Source organism: Oncorhynchus clarkii, chromosome 5, assembly GCF_045791955.1.
Source record: "Oncorhynchus clarkii lewisi isolate Uvic-CL-2024 chromosome 5, UVic_Ocla_1.0, whole genome shotgun sequence".
Classification (NCBI taxonomy): Eukaryota; Metazoa; Chordata; class Actinopteri; order Salmoniformes; family Salmonidae; genus Oncorhynchus; species Oncorhynchus clarkii.
Genome location: NC_092151.1, coordinates 36,766,361 through 36,792,278, shown reverse-complemented (window position 1 = coordinate 36,792,278; position 25,918 = coordinate 36,766,361). Strand labels below are relative to the sequence as shown.

Sequence of the window (25,918 nt, the reverse complement as noted above, 5' to 3'; positions counted from 1 at the left end):
CAAACTCTCTCCAGAAGTTCAGTGAGGATCTCTGAATGATCCAATGTTGACCTAAATGACTAATGATGATAAATACAATCCACCTGTGTGTAATCAAGTCTCCGTATAAATGCACCTGCACTGTGATAGTCTCAGAGGTCCGTTAAAAGCGCAGAGAGCATCATGAAGAACAAGGAACACACCAGGCAGGTCCGAGATACTGTTGTGAAGAAGTTTAAAGCCGGATTTGGATACAAAAACATTTCCCAAGCTTTAAACATCCCAAGGAGCACTGTGCAAGCGATAATATTGAAATGGAAGGAGTATCAGACCACTGCAAATCTACCAAGACCTGGCCGTCCCTCTAAACTTTTAGCTCATACAAGGAGAAGACTGATCAGAGATACAGCCAAGAGGCCCATGATCACTCTGGATGAACTGCAGAGATCTACAGCTGAGGTGGGAGACTCTGTCCATAGGACAACAATCAGTCGTATATTGCACAAATCTGGCCTTTATGGAAGAGTGGCAAGAAGAAAGCCATTTCTTAAAGATATCCATAAAAAGTGTTGTTTAAAGTTTGCCACAAGCCACCTGGGAGACACACCAAACATGTGGAAGAAGGTGTTCTGGTCAGATGAAACCAAAATTGAACTTTTTGGCAACAATGCAAAACGTTATGTTTGGCGTAAAAGCAACACAGCTCATCACACTGAACACACCATCCCCACTGTCAAACATGGTGGTGGCAGCATCATGGTTTGGGCCTGCTTTTCTTCAGCAGAGACAGGGAAGATGGTTAAAATTGATGGGAAGATGGATGGAGCCAAATACAGGACCATTCTGGAAGAAAACCTGATGGAGTCTGCAAAAGACCTGAGACTGGGACGGAGATTTGTCTTCCAACAAGACAATGATCCAAAACATAAAGCAAAATCTACAATGGAATGGTTCAAAAATAAACATATCCAGGTGTTAGAATGGCCAAGTCAAAGTCCAGACCTGAATCCAATCGAGAATCTGTGAAAATAACTGAAAACTGCTGTTCACAAATGCTCTCCATCCAACCTCACTGAGCTCGAGCTGTTTTGCAAGGAGGAATGGGAAAACATTTCAGTCTCTCGATGTGCAAAACTGATAGAGACATACCCCAAGCGACTTACAGCTGTAATCGCAGCAAAAGGTGGCGCTACAAAGTATTAACTTAAGGGGGCTGAATAATTTTGCACGCCCAATTTTTCAGTTTTTGATTTGTTAAAAAAGTTTGAAATATCCAATAAATGTCGTTCCACTTCATGATTGTGTCCCACTTGTTGTTGATTCTTCACAAAAAAATACAGTTTTATATCTTTATGTTTGAAGCCTGAAATGTGGCAAAAGGTCGCAAAGTTCAAGGGGGCCGAATACTTTCGCAAGGCACTGTATACAGACGAGGAGGCATACAAAGGTATGTCAATTGGTATTGGTATGTTATACAGATCACATTTACCATCCTCCTCTCTTACCTCTTCAATGAATATCCCATAGGCCTCTACATTATGGACAAGGTATGTGTATGAAAACCATTATCAAAACAGTTTTTTTCATTCACATTCACCTCAAATACCAAGGTATGAATTCTGTCGTTTGCATTTGTTTAATTACTATTTTTGGGATTCACAGATTTCACCCTCCCTATAGCTCTGATGAATATAACAGGAAACCTGTTAGATCACCATGCACTGCAAAATCATTCTAGCTATGGATTCGGAGAACATCAACATTAACATCAACACAACCCATTATACTTGCGTCTCTGTTTTGAGTTGACATCATATTTGGACTTTTCTTTTCTGCTTTGACACTAAAATCATGATAAGCACTGAGAACTAAAATATTGTGTTACTGTTATGCCTATTATTATTCATAATAATAATAATGGTAGGAAATGAGGGGTAGTTAAAAAACGTACCCCAAAAGGTTCTTCAAAAGGTTCTTTGAGGATGCATTAAAAGGGGTTCTTTGAAGAACCATTTTAAAGGGTTCTTCAAAGAACTTATAGGGGTTCCCCCACACTTTCAATTTGAACAACCCCTAAAGGATACTCCAGGAACCTTTTCTTTTTAGAGTGTAGGTTACACACAAAATTGAATTATGCAGTGGTCTGTCTGATACGCGATCATGCCTCACATAAAACAAATCCTCCAACTCAAATATTTTGTAAACAGAAATAAGGAAAGCCTCATAATATGCACCATCAAACTATAGGGATGCCATTATATAAATACTAAGCTGTGGACCACAAATCCATTATTTTAGATACAACAGAAAATGCGCTTGTGAAACTTCACTGCCAGACTACATATTTCTGGCTTGCGCGGCAATGAAGCTGCATTTAAAATGTTGCGGATCCATTTGGGTCCAATACAGACCCGACCCAACTTGGATCCGGGTCTCTCTCATTTTGGACATGTTCCGGGAGGATCTGGTCCACCTAGGATTCAATTTGGGTCAGGTATTGTTTTCAAAAATGACCAGGTCGTGTCAGTTGTGCATTTCGCAGGTACAGTTCGGTTCGGGTCTCATTTCCGGGACCCGAGAAGACCTCTAGTCCATAGCAAAGATGATCTATTCTGACCAGGGAAGGCCTCATTCTTTTATAGACAGAAGCCTGTGACATGACTGACCAATCAGGACTCATCTCTTGGCACATCCAGTCCCTTCATTATCTCAGCCAATCGTGGCAAACCAGAAAGGATCCTGTCTTTCTCCTTATATAGCGCAGTGCTCTCTCCTTGGCTAAACTAGGCTCATAATTAAATATTTGTATTCATATTTAGGCCTACAGATAACACACCCATTTGTTGTTTAAAACAAAAATTCAAACAGCCCTACTAAGTAGGAACTAGCATCAATTGCCCACCTTCCTGAATCCAGTCACATTTAGTCTCTCAGCCCCTAGATTTATGTACAATATCCATTCTGATCATAACAATGCCAACTGGGAGTCAGTTAGTTGCCTTGGTAACCTCCGGAGGCAGAGAGCCCCCTTGAGACAGACCTGGTGCGAAGAATTGTTCTCAAACTCAAAAAGACTCTGAATTAAGACACAATGATGATATATGTAATTACCAGTGAATAGCTAATGAACTCCCACTTAGAAAATCTGAGAGACTTGAAGATATTTTTGCGTGATAATTATTGCTTGTATTAATCACTTTGAAAGTCTGATTTGAAAGAGGCATGGCTGAAGATGCACAACAGCCAACTCCATAAGTACGACCCTCCACTGCTCTAGTAAAGAGGGATTCAGAGTACAAAACACTTATGCCAAACTGCTCTGCACACTTACACAAATGAAAGAAGATGCAGTTACACCCCACTGGCAAATTACATTGAGTCATTGTGAGCTTTCCAAATGCAGCTGAAAATATGATGATATATTCAATCAGGTTTTGACGATTTAGACAAGATTTGCATGTGAATATGTCATTTATTCAATATCTTATCTAAGGAAATACAGAAAGATCATTGAACACAGCTAATGCAATCAACTCTGCTACATTCCATTTTTTCCTGCAGACTTTATTATCAGATACCTCCACATTCGTAGAAACATGGCAACATTGCAGTGACACTAACAGTGACAGCCCATCCTTCAGATTATGAATTCTATCTATTCAAGGGGAACTGTTGCCTTCAGCAAGGAAATCTCATTAATACTGATCATGTGGAAATAAACATTATTTTGATATTGTAATGGAATAAGCACATTCACCAAGTGCAAGCTGTTTTGACAAGCTTGTCATTCAAATGAGTAAACACTATTCATAGCCTCCAGCAGTAATATAGAGCCGAGGCCATTCAATTTGATGAACAGCCCGAACCATAATACTGTGATTTACCATAGATGTAGGTACTCACTAACAGGGCGGAATAGGAGAAGATTTTCTCTCAAGAGCATAAGATGTGCTGAAACGCTTCAGAAATTGAACAGGTAACACACACCATCATAAAGATGGGAGCATCATTCCATCATAAAGATGGGAGCATCACTTCATCAGGGTAATGTGTGACATAGCTCCAGCCTAGTGTGTAAACACATATATCTGTTGATTCAAGAGGGATGGGATGATGCTATCCTAACATCAATCCAGCCCAGTAAATGGCTGGCTGTCTTCTGTTGACTCATGCAGGAGCTGTGATGCTACTGGGTGACTGGCTGGAGGCTGATAAATGCCATGTTGAATCACACATACTGTAGTAGCCATGAAGTGTAATGCACAGCTCACTGCTCTGGAGAATGGGGATACATTTTTACATTTTAGTAATTTAGCAGATGCTTTTATCCAGAGCAACTGAGTTTGTGCATTCATCTTAAGGTAACAAAGTAAGACAACCACATGACAGGTTTAGGCAGTAGTTGTCATCTCCCGTCTGGACTACTGCAACTCTCTGTTGGCTGTGGAGGGAAAAAATAAATGTAAAAAAAAATCTTATCCAGAACGCTGCAACCCGCTTAGTGTTCAACCTTCCCAAGTTCTCCTATGTCACCGCACACTCCACTGCCTTCCTGGCATCAAAGCATCCACTTCAACACCCTGGTGCTTGCCTATGAAGCAGCAAGGGGAACTGCCCGTCCCGACCTTCAGGCTTAAATCCTACACCCCAACCCACCTCTGGTCGCTTGGCCCTCCCACCTCTATGGTGGGTCAGGTCCCGCTCAGCTCAGTCAAACTCTTCTCTGTCCTACCACCCTAAACTGTGGAACGAGCTTTCCCCTGATGTTAGGACAGCAGGGTCCCTGCCCATCTTCCGAAAACTTCTGAAACCCTACCTCTTCAAAGAGTATCTTAAATAATCCCACCTTTGCCTTTCGTGAACTAACACTCGCACTTGACTTTTTCCCACTAGCACTGACTTTGCTGATAGCTGCTTTGAGGAAAAATGTACTTACTATGAGATATGTGTTGTCTCACCTGGGTATCTTAAGATGAACTCACTACTGTCAGTCGCTCTGGATAATAGCGTCTGCTAAATTACTAAAATGCATGTGTTGTTTTTGGTAGCTCTACAGCTCACATGAACCTCTAAGGATGGCATGGCATTCTCCCTAAAAGACCTGGGAGAGACACCCTCCTTAGCCTTCAGCATTTCTATACTAGAGGCATTGTACATGTAAAAAGTGTTCTATTTACAATGTTATTTGCTGTGTTATGTTACTAGAGTCAGCTTTCCTGCAAGAGGATGATATTAAAGCCGATATCTCCACATATAGGGTACTAAACTTTCACCCTCTGGTATTGCACATACTGTGGCAACCTACTCAACAACGTAATTGCATTTGCATTGATGTAAATGTAAAATCCTTTGACACTGCCCATGTTTTATTGATGATGGGTGAGGTACACATGAAACAGGAATTGCATTGTATCTCAGGGAAGGTGTGCCGTATTCAACTGGAATGGATGGATGAGTGCTTTGATGGTCGCTCCCTCCCTCTGCTCATGCCTTCAACCAAGATAATTATCAGACACTACAAAGAAAAAAGGAACAAACCAAACATCAAAAGAAGCTGAGCATGACATCTGTATTATTGTGAGACATAATTTCAAAGCATTTACAGTTTGATAAAGAGGCATTGATGTTTTAGGTAAGGTACATTCTTCAGCCTTCAGATATGTGGTAGTAGATACTATGTGGTCGTAGAATAGGGGCCTGAGGGCACACACTTAATATGCTGGGAAATCTGTTGTGAATGATTTGTAATGTTTTTAAAATTGTATAGCTGCCTTAATTTTGCTGGATCCCAGGAAGAGTAGCTGCTGTTTTGGCAATAGCTAATGGGGATCCATAATAAATACAAATAGAAATACTGTACTTAATGGGATTATTTTCAAGGAGACACTTATTTTGATTTATTCCCTGCATTGTTGATTGCTTTTTTCATCCGATAGAGAACAAACAAGCATCAATCTTAGAGGATGGGAAATGCAATTTTAGGCAACGAGCATTTCTACCAAATATCTTTAGACAAAAACAATACTGTTGTGCTTTGTGAGTTTTGTTGCGCTCTTGATTTACACTGAACAAAAATATAAACTCAACATGTAAAGTGTTGGTCGCATGTTTCATGAGCTGAAATAAAAGATCCCAGAAATGTTCCATAAGCACGAAAAGATTATTCTCTCAAATTTTGAGCACAAATTTGTTTACATCCCTGTTTGTGAGCATTTCTCCTTTGCCAAGATAATCCATCACGTGTGGCATATCAAGAAGCTGATTAAACAGCATGATCCTTACACAGGTGCACCTTGTGCTGGGGGCAAAATTGCGCAGTTTTGTCACACAACATGCAATTGGCATGTTGACTGCAGGAATGTTGACTGCATGTTGACTGCAGGGATGTCCACCAGAGCTGTTGCCAGATAATTTAATGTTAATTTATCTACCATAAGCTGCCTCCAATGTTGTTTAAGAGAATTTGTACATCCAACCGGCCTCACAACCGCAGACCATGTATATGGCGTCATGTGGGCGAGAGGTTTGCTGATGTCAACGTTGTGAACAGAGTGCCACATGGTGGTGGTGGGGCTATGGTATGGGCAGGCATAAGTTAAGGACAGCAAACGCAATTTCATTTTATCAATGGCAATTTTAATGCACAAAATTACCGTAACAGGATCCTGAGGCTCTTTGTGAGGCCCATTGTCTTTAAGGTATCTGTGACCAACAGATCTGTATTCCCAGTCATGTGAAATCAATAGATTAGGGCCTAATGAATTAATTTCAATTGACTAATTTCATCATATGAACTGTAACTCAGTAAAATCAATGAAATTGTTGCATGTTGCGTTTATATTTTTGTTCAGTATAGATATGCTGTTGTATTAGATTTCCAGTAAATTCATACACTGTCACAAAAAAATACTGTATGTAATTGTTTTAAAAATTATTAAATTATTAAAACGGTATCAGACGTCATTTATGGAGATGCTAATTCTCTCTCACACACACACACACACACACACACACACACACACACACACACACAGGCAGATTGGCCTCAGATGGCTGGAGTTTTTTTTTTGTGGCTCCAGGCTGTGCTGGCAGGCTGTAGCCAAGTGGAAGTGTGTCACAGTACTCTGAGTACTGTAACACTGTCTGCTGGGCTCTGATTAGCCTTCTCCAGCCTCCTAGCTGTTTCACCCAAGCTATGTCCCATGGAGAATGATTCCAGGGTTTGGACATCAATAACTCAGATCATTGTGGGACTTACCTCAGAGGTGAAGAACTTTCCCAGGGTTATCTCCAACTGCTCCAACCAAACCACTTGTATCATTTATCACTTTTAACATTTCAGATAACATTTATCTCTTGTAGACTTTGGAGATCTAGAATTATTTCAAGTTCAGATCATATCTGGCATTTATGATGGGCACCTTAAGAAATTGAATCTTTTTCCAAAGCTTTTAATACACATATGATATGCATGGGTCTACAACTTGACTATGAACATATCAATATTCATCCATTATGTTTCTGAATGAAATATATCGTTTCTGGGAAAAACCTGTCACAGCAGCAAAGCTTTAATAACAGTTATTGTCACGTTTAAAGCCTAGCAGGGAACTGTGCTGGCTTTCATCATAGTGTAAAGATATCCACCACCAATTTAATTAGACATTTTATATTCCAGCGGTCTCTTCCTGGAAGGGATATTGAGGTCCCTTCTGCATTCTGCCACCTACTTATCCTCTCTCCCCCTGAGCCAAACCTACTATTTTATTACGGAGGGGAAGTGGAGTTAGGCCCGTATCTTCTGGTGTAGTATGATGAGGGAACAAGCGATTCAGTCTGAGGTAGTCTCTACGCAAGATTAAAACAAGCACAACTATCACCCTCTGCATCTCATGATACTCATGCATTTTTCATCAACATATCATCTTCGCTCTACTTGTCTTGACCTTGAATTTAAATTGTTTTGCACAGGTTGCACATGCTCTATTTCAGTATCTCAAATATTGCAATGGTAGTGGATACCAAACAGCAAAAACTTGTCATAACTAGGTTCTACATAGGGAGGTACCGATACAGGAGACGCAGGTCCGGGTGCCTTGTTAGAATTCGTAGGCGAGTGAGTAACCCACCTCTACCATCCGTCCTATTGGCCAATGTGCAATCATTGGAGAATAAACTGGATGAGCTCCGTTCAAGACTATCCTTCCAAAGGGACATTAAAAACTGTAATATCTTATGTTTCACTGAGTTGTGGCTGACCGACGACATGGATAATATACAGTTGGCTGGTTTTTCCGTAACATCGGCAAGACAGAACAGCAGCTTCCGACAAGACAAGGGGTGGTGGTCTGTGTCTATTTGTCAATAACAGCTGGTGCGCAAAATCAAAATGAAGTCTCAAGGTTATGCTCTCCTGAGGTGGAGTATCTCATGATAAACTGTAGACCACACTATTTACCGAGAGAGTTTTCATCTATATTTTTCGTAGCTGTCTATTTACCACCAAAAACCGATGCTGGCACTAAGACCATACTCAATGAGCTGTATAAAGCTATAAGCAAACAATAAAATGCTCATCCGTAGATGGCGCTCATAGTGGCCGAGGACTTTAATGCAGGGAAACTTAAATCCGTTTTAACTCATTTCTACCAGCATATTACATGTGCAACCAGAGCCAAAAAAAACTCAAGACCACCTTTACTCCACACACAGAGATGCGTGAAAAGCTCTATTTCGCCCTCCATTTGGTAAATCTGACGATAATTCTATCCCCCTGATTCCTGCTTACAAGCAAAAACTAAAGCAGGAAGTACCAGTGACTCACTCAATACGGAAGTGGTCAGATGACGCAGATGCTAAGCTACAGGACTGTTTTGCTAGCACAATGTTCCGGGACTCATCCGATGGCATTGAGGACTATACCATATCTGTCCACGGCTTCATCAATAAGTGCATCGATGACGTTATCCCCACAGTGACCATACTCACATACTCCAACCAGAAGCCATGGATTACGTCCGCATCCGCGCTGCTTTCAATGAGCAGGACTCTAACCGGGACGCAAGCAACACTGAAGCATGCATGAGAGCACCAGCTGTTCCGGACGACTGTGTGATCACGCTCGCCTTAGCCGATGTGAGTAAGACATTTAAAAAGGTCAACATTCACAGACAAACTGTCAAGTTTCTTCAATTACATTTTCAACCTGTCCCTGGCCGAGTCTGCAATACATACATGTTTCAAGCAGACCACCATAGTCTAATCTGTCACCCTGATCCTCAACACTGATCCTCAACCCTCAAGGGTGCGTGCTTAGTCCTCTCCTGTACTCCGTGTTCACCCATGACTGTGTGGCCAAGCACGACTCCAACATCATCATTAAGTTCGCAGACGACACAACGGTGGTAGGCCTGATCACGAGAACAATGAGACAGCCTATAGGGAGGAGGTCAGAGACCTGGCAGTGTGGTGCAAGGACAACAACCTCTCCCTCAACGTGATCAAGACAAAGGAGATGATCGTGGACTACAGGAAATGGAGGGCTGAAAACACCCCAATTCTAATCGATGGGGCTGTAGTGGAGCAGGTTGAGGGCTTCAAGTTCCTTTGTGTCCACATCACCAACAAACTATCATGGTCCAAACACACCAGGACAGTCGTGATGAGGGCACAACAATGCCTATTCCCCCTCAGGAGACTGAAAAGTTTTGGCATGGGTCCTCAGATCCTCAAAAGGTTATACAGTTGCACCATCGAGAGCATCCTGACAGGTTCCATCACCGCCTGGTATGGCAACAGCTTGGCCTCCGATTGCAAGGTGCTACAGAGGGTAGTGCGTATGGCCCAGTACATCACTGGGGCCAAGCTTCCTGCTATCCAGGACTTCTGTACCAGGCAGTGTCAGAGGAAGGCCTTAAACATTGCCAAAGACTCCAGGCACCCTAGTCACAGACTGTTCTCTCTGCTACCCCACGGCAAGCGGTACCAGAGGGCCAAGTCTAGGTGCAAAAGGCTTATTGACAGCTTCTACCCCCAAGCCATAAGACTGTTGAACAGCTAATCAAATGGCTACCTGGATGCCTCCCCTGTGCTTGATCATAGAGATTACAGTTCACATGTTGTCTGAGTGAAACACTTACCTGGATACTCAAGGTCAGCCCTTTGCATAAATGTATGTGGAACCAGCTGTAGAGGTGAGAAAACAATACTTTTCATGATTAAGAATAGTAAAACATTCTGCTCTCATACAAAATCACTCGTCAAGAAGGAACACATATGTCATAATGTTTAATGTCATATTATCATTCGATTCAAGTTGTTGTGTACAATTTGTGTTGTTCTGTCCTATTGTCCATGAACGTGAGAAAATGTAGCCCTCCAGATGACAGACATATGATTGAAGGAACATAATTGTGTTCAGGGATTATGGCGTGAAATCTGAAATCAGAAACAAAACACACTCAAAATGAACTGGTTCGTCAACATGTGCCAATTCGCTTGTATTACCTCCTTAAGTATCGCAGACTGCAACTATCATTGTCATAGACAACCTCTGTATGGTACATCCTCTGGTTCTTCGTATGGATATGTATCCTCCATACTTTGTGATGACTTGTTGTTAAGATGATTGAGTTGTGGAAGGTTGGTGTTGAGATGCTTTGAAATCATTTGACCTTTCCAGGAGCAGACAAAGGAGTCTATAGCCTCAATCCAAAGGAACACAATATTTGTAAAGAGGAAGTCCAAGTGCTACACGCTAAGAGTCCTATGTCTTTTTTGTAGACATCAGCTGGCCTGTATATTGTGCCCTCAGTGTCGTGGTGGTTTGATCCAGTTCCTGATAGTCCACCTCTGACCAGAGCACCTCTGGACCACCAGCCGTAGGCCGAAGCTGGCCTCTCTAGACATCTCCACCTCCAAACAACGACCAGTGTCTCTGCTGATTATTGGGCCGTTCTACAGAGGGAAGAGGAACAATCTGTGGTTATAATTGCAGTATTAAAAAGCAATACAGTTTTGGCAGGAGTCCTTTTTCCCCCACAAGTCATGACATTTTGAAGTTTTACCTGACTGAAGTCCCAAAGCCTTTGTGATGAGTGTGACGCTCCATCAAATTTTTTGAGACTTGGCGTCCGCCCTCGTCCCTCGTCCACCAGACACTTGGTGTTGGGCAAGAACGTAGTGGAACCCAGAGGACCAAGCTGCAAAATCCCTTCTGAGGTGTAACGGGCCAGCTAAAAAAAACACGTCAATGCCAAGTAAACGTCAAGTTCTGAAAAAATATGAACTGTTATACACAAATACTATCTTTACAGACACCTACATACAGTAGTCTTAGGACAATACAAAACGTTTTAAATACTCTGTACACATAGGAATGGTACATGTTATTGTGTAATCCTTGAGCTGTCTCATGAGAAAGATCTTTCTTGATACCTTGAGTACAAAAGGTCATAGTGCCTCTTGAGCTGAACAAGAGCTGTCAACCCAGTGCCTGCTCTTTCAACAGCTGAACCACAACTACCCAGTGGAAAGGCCATCTTGAAACGAAAGATCAATCAAATCCAATGCAAGGCCTGTCCTTAGTTACTGTTGAGATGTCCAACAAACATTTGCTGTGTAATTGACTGAAATACTAATGACAATGTAGACTTGATAGATACCACAGGGATACGTGCATTTATGTATGTTCCATGCTGATGAAAGCCAAATTGTTTATGAGCGTAATGGACCATACAGATCCCTTAGGTGAGTACATGTTGTTATAAATGAGACCCAGTGATCCTATCTGTTCATTATCATTTGACATTGTGAGCTTGATCTCTATTCCATCTCACACGCCAAACGCAGCTTCAAACCAGTGAATGTCACAAGTAAGGGCACAGACGATTACAAAATCCTGGGTTGAATTATTCCCGGTGAACAACACTCAGGAAACTAGATGCCAGAGAGGATGTTGGAGCCCATCACAGGTGCTGCTGCACTGTTCTGAGTAGAGGTAACCTTGTCAAATTGCCCTGTGCCAAGCCAGTTCATTTGGAATTCACTGAATTACCATGCTAAAGCAAGCTAAATGAAAGCACAAACAACCACTGTAAAGATGAACAATGGAAGGGCTTCAACGCAAATGGGTGGGGATGCATAATATGTTGTGGACGTCTGCAGGGGCCAGAGTGTATGGGATAGTTATACATGTTTTCCTGAACTAACATAAGAGCTTGTGTAAGAGGATTACATTTCTATGCATTCAAGCATATAAGGTTTTAAGAACTTTTCCTGACCTGTGATGTCATGCCATGACACGGGTAGAGAGTCGCGCTGTTGTCCTCATTAGGTCCTTGGTCTAAGCAATAGCCACTGGCCTTGCTGTTTCGCACCTCACCATAGGTGATGGTGTCATTGTACACTCGCATCTCTGGATACACATTCTGCAAATACCACTGGAAACTATGACATTGCAATTTTTTCCTCAAGGCGATTCTCTCAGAAACATCTCCAAAATCAACTCCGGGGTTCTGTTGAGTTAGAAAACAATTCACAGCACCAAAATCAATGACCAGTTAACACGCAATTGAGCTGTAGAATATTGGGGAACTACACTCGACTCACGTTGATGGGGATATTCCAGGCCATGTAGACGTGCGATTTGTAGTCATCCATCCACACCTCGGCTGCCCTCAAGGCATTGCGCTTTGCATAGTAATCAATGTCGTCGTTGTAGGGTTTCTTGGTGCGTTCAATGTGTGCCACCCGAGCACACGGTAACACCTCCATACTCCCCCCGCACTGCCATACCTGAGACATAACATAGACAGTTCAAGAAAGAGAAAGAGAGAAAGAAAGAAGCCTGACCACAATAGTAGTAGTAACATTGTACTCTAAAAATAAATCTTGTTGAGAGAGGTGCCGCCGAGGCAATTGCCCACAGGCACATGGAAAGCTGTTAACACCTTGCAATTGCCCAGTTGCTAGGACATTTTTCAGGCAAAGGGCCACTTCATTGTGTGTATGATTATACTGTACTGGTGGTGTTGCCAGAATTTTTTTTTAGAGTACCTCTTCATACTCCCGTGCATTGAGCACAGCACAGAGAGGTGTGGTAGGGTTAACAAAAATATAAGTTGGCTTAGATCTCTTTTGATACAATCAGCTGTCTCTCATTGGGTTTCTGTTGTTGTGCTGTCTCCCTTTCCCACTGTCTCCATTACCTGGACCAAATGTTTTGTACTTTATTCCCCTCTCAGCGTAATAGGTGCAAACCTGGCCTCTTCTTCTCTTCCTGTCCCCACCCCTCTCTCTCTCTCTCTCCCTCCCCTTCCGTCTCTGTCCTGCTGTCCCCTGTTGCTTCCTGCACACTGCTGCTCACGTCATAACGATCATGTCGGAAGTGTGAAATAAGTCTGTGTGTCAGTGGGACGCTAGTAGGTGACTGCAGAGTTCTGGAACACATTCAGTTCTCATACTGGGACACAACTTCCACACCAACGTCACTACAGACTTTTTTACAGTCAACTACAGTGGGGCAAAAAAGTATTTAGTCAGCCACCAATTGTGCAAGTTCTCCCACTTAAAAAGATGAGAGAGGCCTGTAATTTTCATCATATGTACACTTCAACTATGACAGACAAAATTATGAAAAAAAATCCAGAAAATCACATTGTAGGATTTTTAATGAATTTATTTGCAAATGGTGGAAAATAATTATTTGGTCAATAACAAAAGTTTCTCAATACTTTGTTATATACCCTTTGTTGACAATGACAGAGGTCAAACCTTTTCTGTAAGTCTTCACAAGGTTTTCACACACTGTTGCTGGTATTTTGGCCCATTCCTCCATGCAGATCTCCTCTAGAGCAGTGATGTTTTGGGGCTGTTGCTGGGCAACATGGACTGTCAACTCCCTCCAAAGATTTTCTATGGGGTTGAGATCTAGAGACTGGCTAGGCCACTCCAGGACCTTGAAATGCTTCTTACGAAGCCACTCCTTCGTTGACCGGGCGGTGTGTTTGGGATCATTGTCATGCTGAAAGACCCAGCCACGATTCATCTTCAATGCCCTTGCTGATGGAAGGAGGTTTTCACTCAAAAACTCACGATGCATGGCCCCATTCATTCTTTCCTTTACACGGATCAGTCGTCCTGGTCCCATTGCAGAAAAACAGCCCCAAAGCATGATCTTTCCACCCCCATGCTTCACAGTAGGTATGGTGTTCTTTGGATGGCACTCAGCATTCTTTGTCCTCCAAATACGACGAGTTGAGTTTTTACCAAAAAGTTATGTTTTGGTTTCATCTGACCATATGACATTCTCCCAATCTTCTTCTGGATCATTCAAATGCTCTCTAGCAAACTTCAGATGGGCCTGGACATGTACTGGCTTAAACAGGGGGACACGTCTGGCACTGCAGGATTTGAGTCCCTGGCGGCGTAGTGTGTTACTGATGGTAGGCTTTGTTACTTTGGTCCCAGCTCTCTGCAGATCATTCACTAGGTCCCCCCGTGTGGTTCTGGGATTTTTGCTCACCGTTCTTGTAATCATTTTGACCCCACGGGGTGAGATCTTGCGTGGAGCCCCAGATCGAGGGAGATTATCAGTGGTCTTGTATGTCTTCCATTTCCTAATAATTGCTCCCACAGTTGATTTCTTCAAACCAAGCTGCTTACCTATTGCAGATTCAGTCTTCCCAGCCTGGTGCAGGTCTACAATTTTGTTTCTGGTGTCCTTTGACAGCTCTTTGGTCTTGGCCATAGTGGAGTTTGGAGTGTGACTGTTTGAGGTTGTGGACAGGTGTCTTTTATACTGATAACAAGTTCAAACAGGTGCCATTAATACAGGTAACAAGTGGAGGACAGAGGAGCCTCTTAAAGAAGAAGTTACAGGTCTGTGAGAGCCAGAAATCTTGCTTGTTTGTAGGTGACCAAATACTTATTTTCCACCATAATTTGCAAATAAATTCATAAAAAGTCCTACAATGTGATTTTCTGGATTTTTTTTCTCATTTTGTCTGTCATAGTTGAAGTGTACCTATGATGAAAATTACAGGCCTCTCTCATCTTTTTAAGTGGGAGAACTTGCACAATTGGTGGCTGACTAAATACTTTTTTTGCCCCACTGTATCTCAGTTATAGTGTTAGAAAGAAAGGGAATTCAAATGGGTCCAGGCTTTTGGGAAATAACTTACAATTTTTTGGTGCACTATAAAGGCATGGGTTTGTTATTCAGCAGTATACCAGGTGGTGTGGTGCAGGATAACTTCCATCCATATTCATGCAAACTGGTCTCCCTATATGCTTAGAGCCTAATGATTCCTTAATGATCTCAGCAGAGCCAAACAAAACATGCAGGGAGAGAATTTAGTCAGAACAGAACACATTTTTTTAGGACCTAAGTTAAATGATCGGATTGAATATTCCATTCTGTTTGATAGTAAAACTGACCCTGTATATAGTGTGCTTACTTTGTTGTGTTCTTCTTATTTCTTATTTGTATTACTTGTGTGTTTTTGTTCTGCCTTTTGTTATGTTTAGTACTACATTGATATAGATTACTGAATTGTTGGGTTTAGAGCTGGCAAGAAAATAATTTCACTGTACTTGTGCACGAGACTTAAAACTTAAAACTAAAGTTGTTTTGAATCATACTTCAGATATTGGCAGCCTATCCATTTTTAAAAGATATTGAAATCTATTTGGATCAGGGCCAAAATATATAGAAAAATTTGCTGCCGTTACATTCATATTAAATCCCACCCACATCCTTTTTACTGTGACAGAGCTTAATTGAACTTCATGCATCTCTTACAGCACACAAACACTTGAACTCTCCAGTCACAATTACATAATAATTTTCTTGCTTTATAATCACATTGTCACGCCCTGACCTTAGAGAGCTTTTTATGTCTCTATTTTGGTTTGGTCAGGGTGTGATTTGGGTGGGCATTCTATGTTCATTTTCTATGTTTTGGTATTTCTTTGTTTTGGCCAGGTATGGTTCTCAATAAGGGACAGCTGTCTATCGTTGTCTCTGATTGGGAACCATACTTAGGTAGCATTTTCCCACTTGTGTTTTGTGGGTAGTTGTTTTCTGTTTAGTGTTCTGCACCTGACAGGACTGTTTCGGTTTCCTTTCTCACTTCGTTATTTTGTTCAGTGTTAATAAATATCATGAACACTTACCACGCTGCGCTTTGGTCCGATCCTTCATGCACCGACGACCGTTACACACATTGTAATGGCTAACACATAATGGACCACAGAACATACTGTATTGATTAGTTCTTAGTTTAAGCATGTACCACTTAGAAACTTACCCTCATGCCCAATTCAATGTTCTCTCCTCCATACACCTCCATGCCTGGGTCTAGAAGGCCAATCTCTTCAAAGTATTCTCTGTTCACCACAAAGGAGCAGCCAATCATGGCAGGGGTTCTGAACGGAGAAAGAACAGATTAAGGCCTAGCGGCATACCCTGTAGAAGCGCCTACACACCCATGGATTTCTTCACTGTTTATTCTGTTGCAAAGTGGGATTCAAATGGATTTCATTGTAATTTCTTTGTCAACGATCAACACAAAATACTCTAATGTCAAAGTTGAAGATAAATTCTAACAATTTTTTTGAGTAATGAAAAATAAAACACTAATATACACAATTATATAAAACACTAACATGTTGGAAACACCTTTGGTAGTGATTACAGTTTGAGTCTTCTTGGGTAAGTCTCATAAGAGCTTTGCACACCTGGATTGTGTCTGACCAAGTGGCATGTCGACACCTGCTCGTCGAACATCTCTTTCCAAAATCCCCCCTTTGCTGCTATAACAGCCACCACTCTTCTGGGAAGGATTTCCACTAGATGTTGGAACATTGCTGCAGGGATTTGGTTCCATTCATTTGGTTCCATTTAGCCACAAAAGCCTTATTGGGGTCGGTCACTGATGTTGGGTGATTAGGCCTGGCTCTTGGGTGGCGTTCCAATTCATCCCAAAGGTGTTTGATAGGGTTGAGGTCAGGGCTCTGTGCAGGCCAGTCAAGTTATTCCACACCGATCTCGACAAACCAGTTCTGTATGGACCTCACTTTGTGCATGGGGGCATTGTAATGCTGAAACTATCATGACACAAGGCGAGACCCAGATGCAGACACAGGAGCCAGATGGTTGGAGTCTTACAGTATTTATTAATCCAATAGGTTAAGTCAAGAGAATGGTCGTGGACAGGCAAAAGGGTCAAAACCAGTTCAGAGTCCTAAAGGTACCGAAGGGCAGGCAGAGTCAAGGTCAGGGCAGGCAGGATGATCAGGCAGGCAGGAAAGTAGTCCAGAGACAGGCAGTGGTCAAAACCGGGCAGACTATCAAAAAGAGAATAGCAAAAGGAGTACGGGAAAAATCATGCTGGTTGACTTGAGCTTCAAGTTCCTTGGTGTCCACATCAACAACAAACTAGAATGGTCCAAACACACCAAGACAGTCGTGAAGAGGGCACGACCAAGCCTATTCCCCCTCACGAAACTAAAAAGATTTGGCATGGGTCCTGAGATCCTCAAAAGGTTCTACAGCTGCAACATCGAGAGCATCACTGCCTGGTACAGCAATTGCTCGGTCTCTGAATGCAAGGCACTACAGAGGGTAGTGCGTACGGCCCAGTGCATCACTGGGGCTAAGCTGCCTGCCATCCAAAAACAACACAGAGGTACACATAAACAAATGTACAGTCAATAACACAATAGAAAAATCTATGTACAGTGTGTGCAAATGTAGAAGATTAGGGAGGTAAGGCAATAAATAAAATATATAATATTTAATAAAATAATTACAATTTAGCATTAACAATGTAGTGATAGATGTGCAGATGATGATGTGCAAGTACATATACTGGGGTGCAAAAGAACAAGAAGATAAATAACAATATGGGGATGAGGTAGTTGGATGTGCTATTTACAGATTGGCTGTGTACAGGTAGAGTGATCGGATGTTGTAGTTGGGGATGGAAATTTCAGGATTTTTGGTGTCCTTCCTACGCCAGGATTCAGACATGGCTAGGACATCAGGGTTGGCGGAGTGTGCTAAAGCAGTGAATAAAACAAACTTAGTTAGGAGGCTTCTGATGTTAACATGCATGAAACCAAGGCTTTTACGGTTACATAAGTCAACAAATGAGAGCACCCGGGGAATAGGAGTGGTGCTGGGGGCTGCATGGCCTGGGTTAACCTCTACATCGCCAGAGGAACAGAGGAGGAGTAGGATAAGGGTACGGATAAAGGCTATAAGAACTTGTCGTCTAGAGCGTTCAGAAAGGAGCATATTTCTGGGTGTGGAAGAATAGATTCAAGGCATAATGTACAGACAAGGGTATGGTAGGATGTGAGTACAGTGGAGGTAAACCTAGGCATTGAGGGACTATGAGAGAGGTTTTGTCTCTAGAAGCACCAGTTCAGCCAGATGAGGTCACCGCATGTGTGGGGGGTGGGACAAAAGGGCTATCTAAGGCATATTGGGCAGGGCTGGGGGCTCTACAGTGAAATAAGACAATAATCACTAATCAAAACAGCAATAGACAAAGGCATATTGACATTAGGGAGAGGCATGTGTAGCCAAGTGATCATACCGTCCAATGAGTAACATTAGGTGAATCAGGGAGCCGATTCAGTGGTCGCTACTATACTAGGCGAGCTGGAGACACTGCGATTCAGACAGGTAGCGGGCCGGGGCTAGCAGATGGGCCTTTGGCGATGTCGGAATGGAAGGGCCTGTTGAAACCACCTCGGACGATTACGTCAGCAGACCAGTCATGATGGATTGGCGGGGCTCTGTGTCGGCAGTAAAGGGTCCAGTCCAATTGGCAAAAGAGGTCTTGTAGCCCAAGAATTAGCTGGTGGACATCTTCGGAAAGCCGCGTAATGGGCCTAGCTCGAGGCTAGCTCAAGGCTAACTGGTGCTTGCTTCGGGACAGAGACGTTTGCCAGGGGTAGCCACTCGGATTGAAGCTAGCTAGCTGTGATGATCTGGTGTAAAGGTTCAGAGCTTGCGGCAGGAATCCTGGTAGAGAAAAAGCAGTCCAATATGCTCTGGGTTGATATCGCACTGTGCAGACTGGCAGGTATTGACCGAGCTGAGGCTGGCTGGTGTCCGAGTTAACGGTGAAGAACGCTAGCAGTGGCTAACTGACTACTAGCTAGTAGCTAGTTAGCTGGCTAGCTTCTGATGGGGTTTCCGGTTCAAAAAAAAGTATTAAAAAAAAGTATAAAAATAGCAGATCCGTACCACATTGGGTGAGGCGGGTTGCAGGAGAGTATATTCAGTCCGTAGATGGAAAGTGAGATTAAAATGTATACGAATAAAAACAAGGAAAACGATATATAAAACGATATTTACACGGGACAAGACAAAACACACGTCCGACTGCTACTCCATCTTGTAACTAGTACAATGGCGGCGAGCTTTACACCACTCCAGCCGACATTGTATATCATATCATATAATTTTGACAATATCGCAATATAATTTTGCGCTAGTTGGCTGTACCTGCACCAAAACTCCAGTATTTTTCCTTCATAGCTTGATCATCTTCTTTTTAAATGGGGAGCCAATTTGTTTTCAGCACTTTTATTTCAGCAAACTCATTTTCTCATGGCTCTCTCTTGTGCTGTACCTTTACAGCAGACATATGGTGAGCAGTATGTTTGAAACATCAAATCGCAATAAAATCATAGTATGAAATCGCAATACATATAGAAAGAACCCTTAGAATCTCAACACATCATATCAGCACATAAGTTTCGTAGTATTATTGTGAGGTCCCTGGCTATTCCCAGCCTTAATCCCTAAGTATACCTTCCTGTGATAGAGCTCAATTCAGAAGGACGACTACATCTTTGTGTCTGGGTGCTTTAATACATCATCCAGAGCATAATTATTAACTTGGCCATGCTTAAAGAGATATTCAGTGTCTGATTTGTTATCGTTACCCATCTACTAATCATTGCCCTTCTTTATGAGGCTTTCGAAAAGCTTGTTGGTCTTTGTAGTTGAATCTGTGCTTGAAATTCAATACTTGACTGAGGGACGGACCTTACAGTTGTTGATGTATGGGGGACAGAGAAAGGGGTAGACATTCAAAAATCACACCAGCCCCTATTATTTCACACAGAGTGAGTCCATATAACTTATTATGTGATTTGTTGAGCCAAATTTGACTTCTGAATTCATTTAGGCTTGCCTAAAAAAATGGAGGGCAAATACTTATTTAATTTGTATTAATTTCAAAGAATGTGTCGAATTTTCTTTTCACTTTGACATTATGGAATATTTTGTGTAGATCAATGACAAAAATTACAATTAAATCTATTTCAATGCAACTTTGTAATGCAAGAAAATGTGAATAGAAGGGGTGTAGATTATCGATAGGCAATGTATTGCAGAATATTGCATCAGACAACTGCCCCAATAATGTCCTAGAAACATACTGTACTTTTCCCATACCTGATGGGGGCCGTCTCATCTCCTCTGTCCTGCCAGGCCTGGGGGGGGGTGATGTACATACACCAAAGGCCCCAGTTGTAGCCATGGGCTGCGTTGGCATACCGCTGCACCTCAAACGTGTTGTACTTGATGTTGTCGATCGACGGTAGAATAATACGTGTTCGATCCTCCCTGATTCTGGTTAGGATTGGCTCTGCCCTGTCAAAGGAGGAAGGGAAACACATTTTAGTCAAATATTTTGTCTCTATAAATATTCTAAAGGTGCTTGAGATGTTTACTGGTAACTTCATGCTGTTCATGCAGACATGATAGGAAAAGCATGACAGTAAATCATGTTTCTGTCATCTCATCTGTTCCCAGGGGGAAAATGGGGCCACCACAGTGTTTAATCATCTTCATCAAAGCATCCTGAATCCTCACTGCTAGCAGAGGAAGGTACTGTACAGTTCTCATCTTCCCTTACACTTGGCAGCTTATTTTCCATTTCACATCCGTTCCAGAGAACAAAAGCAAATAAATAGTCATTTATGTACGGTAGCTAGCAGTTCTATGTGTTACATCTGTAGTGAAACACTGATGGCCTCACATGTGAGTCGTTCCACCTCAAAAAGCACAAGAAAGAGGATTTCGAGACCCACCATCTCAAAATGCTCTGAAATTGTTTCTGTTTTTAGAAACAGATAAGATTAGCATTTCTGAAACATTATTTTGTTGAAATATAATTTGATCTCTGAGAAATTAAGCTAATTGATTGCATCCAAATTGTCCATTTTATACTTGTTTTTGGATTGGGGTTGGCATGGGGTGTGCAGGGGTGCGTGGGGGGCTTTTGCTCAAGACTTCATGTCTTACTCATTGTTTGAAAAAAGTTTGGACCAAATTGGATGTTAAGTACTAGACTTAGTTAATATTATATGAATCCTATAAATAAAAATGGACAATGTGTGCAATCAATTAGCTTAATTTCTCAGAGATCAGATTATATTTCAACAAAAGAATGTTGCAGGAATGCTAATCTTATCTGTTTCTAACTACAGAAACAATTTCAGATGGTGGGTGTCATGGCTTACTGAAATGACATGGAACACCCATGGGCTGCGTGGTGTGTTCAATAGTTTTTCCGTGTAAAACTTGACTGATGCAATCAGATATCATTTCCATTGTGGATATAGCTTTTGCAATATGAGTACAGTTAAGGAGTCGACCTTTCACCGCTGCAATATCATTTTTAGAACAAATAGGGTTCACTTCTGAGAGAGTGTCACCTTGACTGAATGAATTCCTCTTAAAGTGGTGTGGTGAAGATGGATTGTGGTGACTACTGTACCTCCTTGTCTTTCCATTACTGAGATAAAGGAATACCTCTGATTTGCAAATAAAAATGCTCTTCTTGTCAGATGCACAAACACTGTCAGCAGATCTCAGTGTAATGCATTCCAGGTTTAAAATAGTACAGTATATAGCTAGATATTGGAGGACAAATGGCACCTCAGTGTTGGGAGGAATCTGCATCTGATTGATGATAATGCATGAGACTATTTTAAACTCCTTTTCAAGTGTCAATCTGAGGGGAAATAAGAAGCTGTTCCTCACCATGCTGTGTTGAACTCAACATGTGCGTCAAAGAAGCCAACAACTGGTGCAGTGGCAGCTTTCCAGCCAAGGATTCTGGCCCGTATAAGTCCCTCCCGTCTGCTATTTCTCACCATCTTCACTAGGCCTGGGTACTGCTTTTTAACATACTGATCCAGATTCAGCTTTAGCTCCACTACAACAACAAGAATAATCAAGTGTTGGAGCTCAAACTAGAAAACCATTATTTCAAGTCTCTCTCTCTCTCTCTCTCTCTCTCTCACACACACACGCACACACACACACACACACACTGTAAAAGCCCTTGTCTTACCACTGTCACTGTTGTCATCCACCAGAATGATCTCCTTGAGGATGTGTGCAGGTGTGTGATTGACCAGGCTGTGGACTGACCGTAGGATCACTGACAAAGCCTCGTTTACAAAGATGAACACCACCGTCATCTGAGGGAGGTCATCTGGGTAAGTCATCAGCTTGCACCTGTCAACACAACTTAGTGAGAAGCTGTCACATCAGTACCCTAAACTCATAATGCTTTATTATGTTACCTTCTGGTTTTCAAGCTGTGAGGGCAGGGTTTAGGACCTACTTTTTCGGCCTGTAGTCAGGAATGGATCTATCCAGTGGGATTTGATTGCTCAGCTGTGCGTTGTAGCCGTACTCTTCGTACTTTCCCCCATCTGGGTCGCGGACAGGGTTTCTCAGAGTTGCAGGGGTCCTGGCCTGCCCCTGTCCCTGGCCCACTCGTCCCTCCAGTACCCCCACCGTCTTTCCCAGACCTGTGAAAAGTCAGAGGAAAATGTCAGACTCATTTTGCAAACTGTCTGAGGTGCCTCTGAATCACAAAAGCAAGCAAGCTGTTACACTTTTCATCTCAATGTGTGTCATTTGAGCTGTCTCTTTTCCCTCAAGAACGTAAACAACAGTGAGCATCTAGATTCATTAGAGAGTTGGCAATTGAAGTTTAGACAAGAGAAATAATTGACACGTCTACTGTCTGCAGCACCTTGTCTGTGAAGTTATAATAGGTCATCTTAATAAACTCCCAGTCTGACTGACAAACAGGATAGCCAGGGAGAAAGGAAACTGAAGGCTATTATTATTCACCTAGACTTTACTGGTGGGAAGTAATAGACAGGGGGACAGGGGACAGGATGATTGACTTGTAATGTGAGAAGAACGTCTTATGCTGTCAGTATTACAGCAGGACCTGGCATCTTGCTAATCCAACTTCTGAACTGATTATGCATTTAAACACTGCATTATGAGTGTCTTAGTCAAAACATTGGGAATGAGTTCAAACAATTATTGGTTTAATAAATTGATTGAATTAGCTTGTCCCTTGGGGGGGGGGGGGGGGGGGGGGGGTTATAAAGCAAATGCATCAGACAACACCACATTGGATAAGGAAGAGGAATTAGTGAATGTGATATAACCATCAAACCTGCTGCAGAAATGTCCCCAACTGGCTTTTATTATATCACTGACCTCCTGATATATAACCTGAGGATCATGGGGTATAGAGATTTCTTCTTGGGACTGCTTGTTTTGTGCAGCAAAAAAATAGGTGATATTTCAGGATAACTAGTTTGTCCTCTACACTTTTTTGCAGCAAGGTTGAGACCCATCAATTAAGGCTGACAGCATCCATCCTCCTAAACTGCTTTGTGGTGGAGTCCAATTAAGCTCCTCAAAGAGAATGTTGTTAACTATTTTAGGTGCTAAAAAGATGGGCCATGGACCCTTCTCTTTAACCCTTCTCATGGAGAGCTACTGGATGTGCAGGCTTTTGTTCCATACAGTCCTCTAAAACAAATCTGATTCAGCACCTTATTAGTGTCTCTCCAGTAAGAGTGTTGGCCACCTCTATGTGAGAATGATGTTCATTGACTACAGCTTAGCGTTCGACACCATAGTGCGCTCCAAGCTCATCACTAAGCTAAGGACCCTGGGACTGAACACCTCCATCTGCAACTAGATCCTGGACTTCCTGATGGGCTGCCCACAGGTGATGAGGGTAGGCAACAACATATCCACAATGCTGACCCTCAACATGGGGGCCCTTCAGGGGTGCGTGCTTAGTCCCCTCCTGTACTCCCTGTTCACCCATGACAGTGTGGCCACACACGACTCCAACACCATCATGATGTGTGCCGATGACACGACGGTGGTAGGCCTGATCATCGACGACGATGAGACAGCCTATAGGGAGGAGGTCAGAGGCCTGGCAGTGTGGAGCCGGGACAACAACCTCTCCCTCAACATGAGCAATACAAAGTGGCTGATCGTGTACTACAGGAAAAGGACGGGGCTATAGTGGAGCAGGTTGAGAGCTTCAAGTTCCTTGGTGTCCACATCACTAAGGACCTATCATGGTCCAAGCACACCAAGACAGTCGTAAAGAGGGCACAACAATGCCTATTCCCCCTGAGGATGCTGAAAAATTTGGCATGGGACCTCAGATCCTCAAGAAGTTCTACAGCTGCACCATCGGTTGGTTGCATCACTGTTTGGTAGGGCAACTGCTCCACATCCGATTGCAAGGCGCTATAGAGGGTAGTGTGTATGGCCCAGTACATCACTGGGGCCCGAGCTTCCTGCCACCTAGGACCTCTATACCAGGCGGTGTCAGAGGAAGGCCTTAAAAATGTTCAAAGACTCCAGCCACCCAAGTCATAGACTGTTCTCTCTGCTACCGCAAGGCAAGTGGTACGGGACTGCCAAGTCTGGGACCAAAAGGTTCCTTAACAGCTTTAACCCCCAAGTCATGAGACTGCTAAAAAGTTAATTAAATGACTAACCTGACTATTTGAATTGACCCCCTTATTTTATTTGTCTTTTTTTTTATTTATTTTTTGCACTGACTCCCTTGCACTGGCTCTATGCACACTCACTGGACTCTAAACACACACTCACAAATACTACACTGACACTCAAGCACACAAAACAGACACACACATGCGTATTGATGTCACTGTTACGGTGCGTGAATGAGGACCCAAAAGCGAATTAACTTAAACAGAGCTTCTTTAATTACCAAACATAGGTAGGCTCAGACGGACCGGCAGATTCCGACAGGACAAGACAAGGTTACAGCAAACATGACGACAGTCTGGTTCAGGCATGAAACACAACAAACAAGAATCCGACAAGGACAGGAACAAAAACAGAGAGAGATATAGGGGACTAATCAGAGGGAAAAAGGGAACAGGTGGGAAAAGGGGTGACGAGGTGGTTAGGAGGAGACAAGGCACAGCTGGGGGAAAGAGGGGGTGGAAAGGTAACCTAACAACGACCAGCAGAGGGAGACAGGGTGAAGGGAAAGGACAGAGACAAGACACAACATGACAGTACATGACAGTACCCCCCCACTCACCGAGCGCCTCCTGGCGCACTCGAGGAGGAAACCTGGCGGCAACGGAGGAAATCCTCGATCAGCGCACGGTCCAGCACGTCCCGAGAGGGAACCCAACTCCTCTCCTCAGGACCGTACCCCTCCCAATCTACGAGGTACTGGTGACCACGGCCCCGAGGACGCATGTCCAAAATTCTACGGACCCTGTAGATGGGTGCGCCCTCGACAAGGATGGGGGGGGGGGGGGGGGGGGGAAGACGAGCGGGGGCGCGAAGGACGGGCTTGATGCAGGAGACATGGAAGACCGGGTGGACGCGACGAAGGTATCGCGGAAGAAGAAGTCGAACTGCGACAGGATTAATGACCCGAGAAATACGGAACGGACCAATGAACCGCGGGGTCAACTTGCGAGAAGCCGTCTTAAGGGGAAGGTTCTGAGTGGAGAGCCAAACTCTCTGACCGCGACAATATCTAGGACTCTTAGTTCTACGCTTATTAGCAGCCCTCACAGT

The 25,918-nt window shown here is 42.9% G+C and overlaps 1 protein-coding gene across 1 annotated transcript in view; it reads right to left on the bottom strand.

Annotated features, from left to right (window-relative positions):
- Positions 1–10,247: 10,247 nt before the first annotated feature.
- The window catches only part of LOC139408748 (polypeptide N-acetylgalactosaminyltransferase 9-like), a 31,821-nt gene continuing 16,150 nt past the window's right edge, over positions 10,248–25,918 (bottom strand). The window contains exons 2-10 of the mRNA XM_071153035.1: positions 22,641–22,830; positions 22,365–22,531; positions 22,052–22,226; positions 20,459–20,656; positions 16,290–16,407; positions 12,589–12,774; positions 12,261–12,494; positions 11,046–11,213; positions 10,248–10,935 (exon numbers count right to left, since the gene is read on the bottom strand). Coding sequence (XP_071009136.1) covers positions 10,789–10,935; positions 11,046–11,213; positions 12,261–12,494; positions 12,589–12,774; positions 16,290–16,407; positions 20,459–20,656; positions 22,052–22,226; positions 22,365–22,531; positions 22,641–22,830 — 1,583 coding nt within the window. The 3' untranslated portion in view covers positions 10,248–10,788. The remainder of the gene's footprint in view (positions 10,936–11,045; positions 11,214–12,260; positions 12,495–12,588; positions 12,775–16,289; positions 16,408–20,458; positions 20,657–22,051; positions 22,227–22,364; positions 22,532–22,640; positions 22,831–25,918) is intronic.